Source organism: Austrofundulus limnaeus, unplaced genomic scaffold (genome assembly GCF_001266775.1).
Source record: "Austrofundulus limnaeus strain Quisiro unplaced genomic scaffold, Austrofundulus_limnaeus-1.0 Scaffold1824, whole genome shotgun sequence".
Classification (NCBI taxonomy): domain Eukaryota; kingdom Metazoa; phylum Chordata; class Actinopteri; order Cyprinodontiformes; family Rivulidae; genus Austrofundulus; species Austrofundulus limnaeus.
The window spans coordinates 1-704 of NW_013954226.1; the positions used below are offsets into that span (position 1 = coordinate 1).

At 65.2% G+C, this 704-nt stretch overlaps 1 protein-coding gene across 1 annotated transcript; it reads right to left on the minus strand.

Annotated features, from left to right (window-relative positions):
* Positions 1-2: 2 nt before the first annotated feature.
* On the minus strand, positions 3-631 carry LOC106536454 (homeobox protein BarH-like 1; the record flags this gene model as incomplete). Its single annotated transcript, XM_014033738.1, is given in 1 exon segment — positions 3-631. A coding segment is annotated over 1 exon segment (202 nt), but the record flags the coding sequence as incomplete, so codon positions are not given.
* Positions 632-704: the final 73 nt, after the last annotated feature.

A 704-nucleotide genomic window follows, 5' to 3' on the forward strand; every position in this document is an offset into this window, starting at 1 on the left:
ACCCAGCTGGTTGTGGAAGGGCCGGGCCGACAGCAGAGCCTGGACTCCGAACTTGAGCAGGTCTCCTGCCGGGGCGGACGTCTTGTGTTCCGGGGGGTCCGTCAGGATCTCTTCTATCATGAAGCTCCGGTACCGATGGGTCCGGTGGTCCGGGTGGAGGTCCGGAGGGTAGTACTGAGCCCGCATGTCCAACGGGTGCTGCATGGTGGGTCGGACCGGGCGGACTGGACCAGGAGTCCGGCTGCGGGGCCTTCAGAGGGCCCGGTGTGAGGTCCTCCTCCCTCTGCAGCACGGCTTCGGTCCCAACATGGACCCAGCGGATCTCGGGTCTCAGAGCGACGATCGGACTCGGGCCTGTGGAGTCCTGTGATGGGGGGGTCGGGCGCAGCTGGTGCAGATGTGAGCCCCTCCTCCCTCCGCGCGCTGCGGAGCGGCGCTCAGCTCTCAGGAAGCAGCTCAGAGAGCAGCCTGTAGGCTTTATGAGCTGCTGCTGCAGCTGCTGCAGCTGCTGGCTCCACCCCGCTCCTCTCTGCTGCAGCTGCAGCACGAGCTGCCCTGTGCGACAACCTGCACGCGCCCTGCTCACCTGCGCAGGTGCTGAGCGTGCACGCGCCAGCAGGACTCCTCCGTTTGAAGTGAGTCCGCCTCAGAGACCTCCAGACTATTATGTGTGTGTGTGTGTGTGTGTGTGTGTGTGTGTGTGT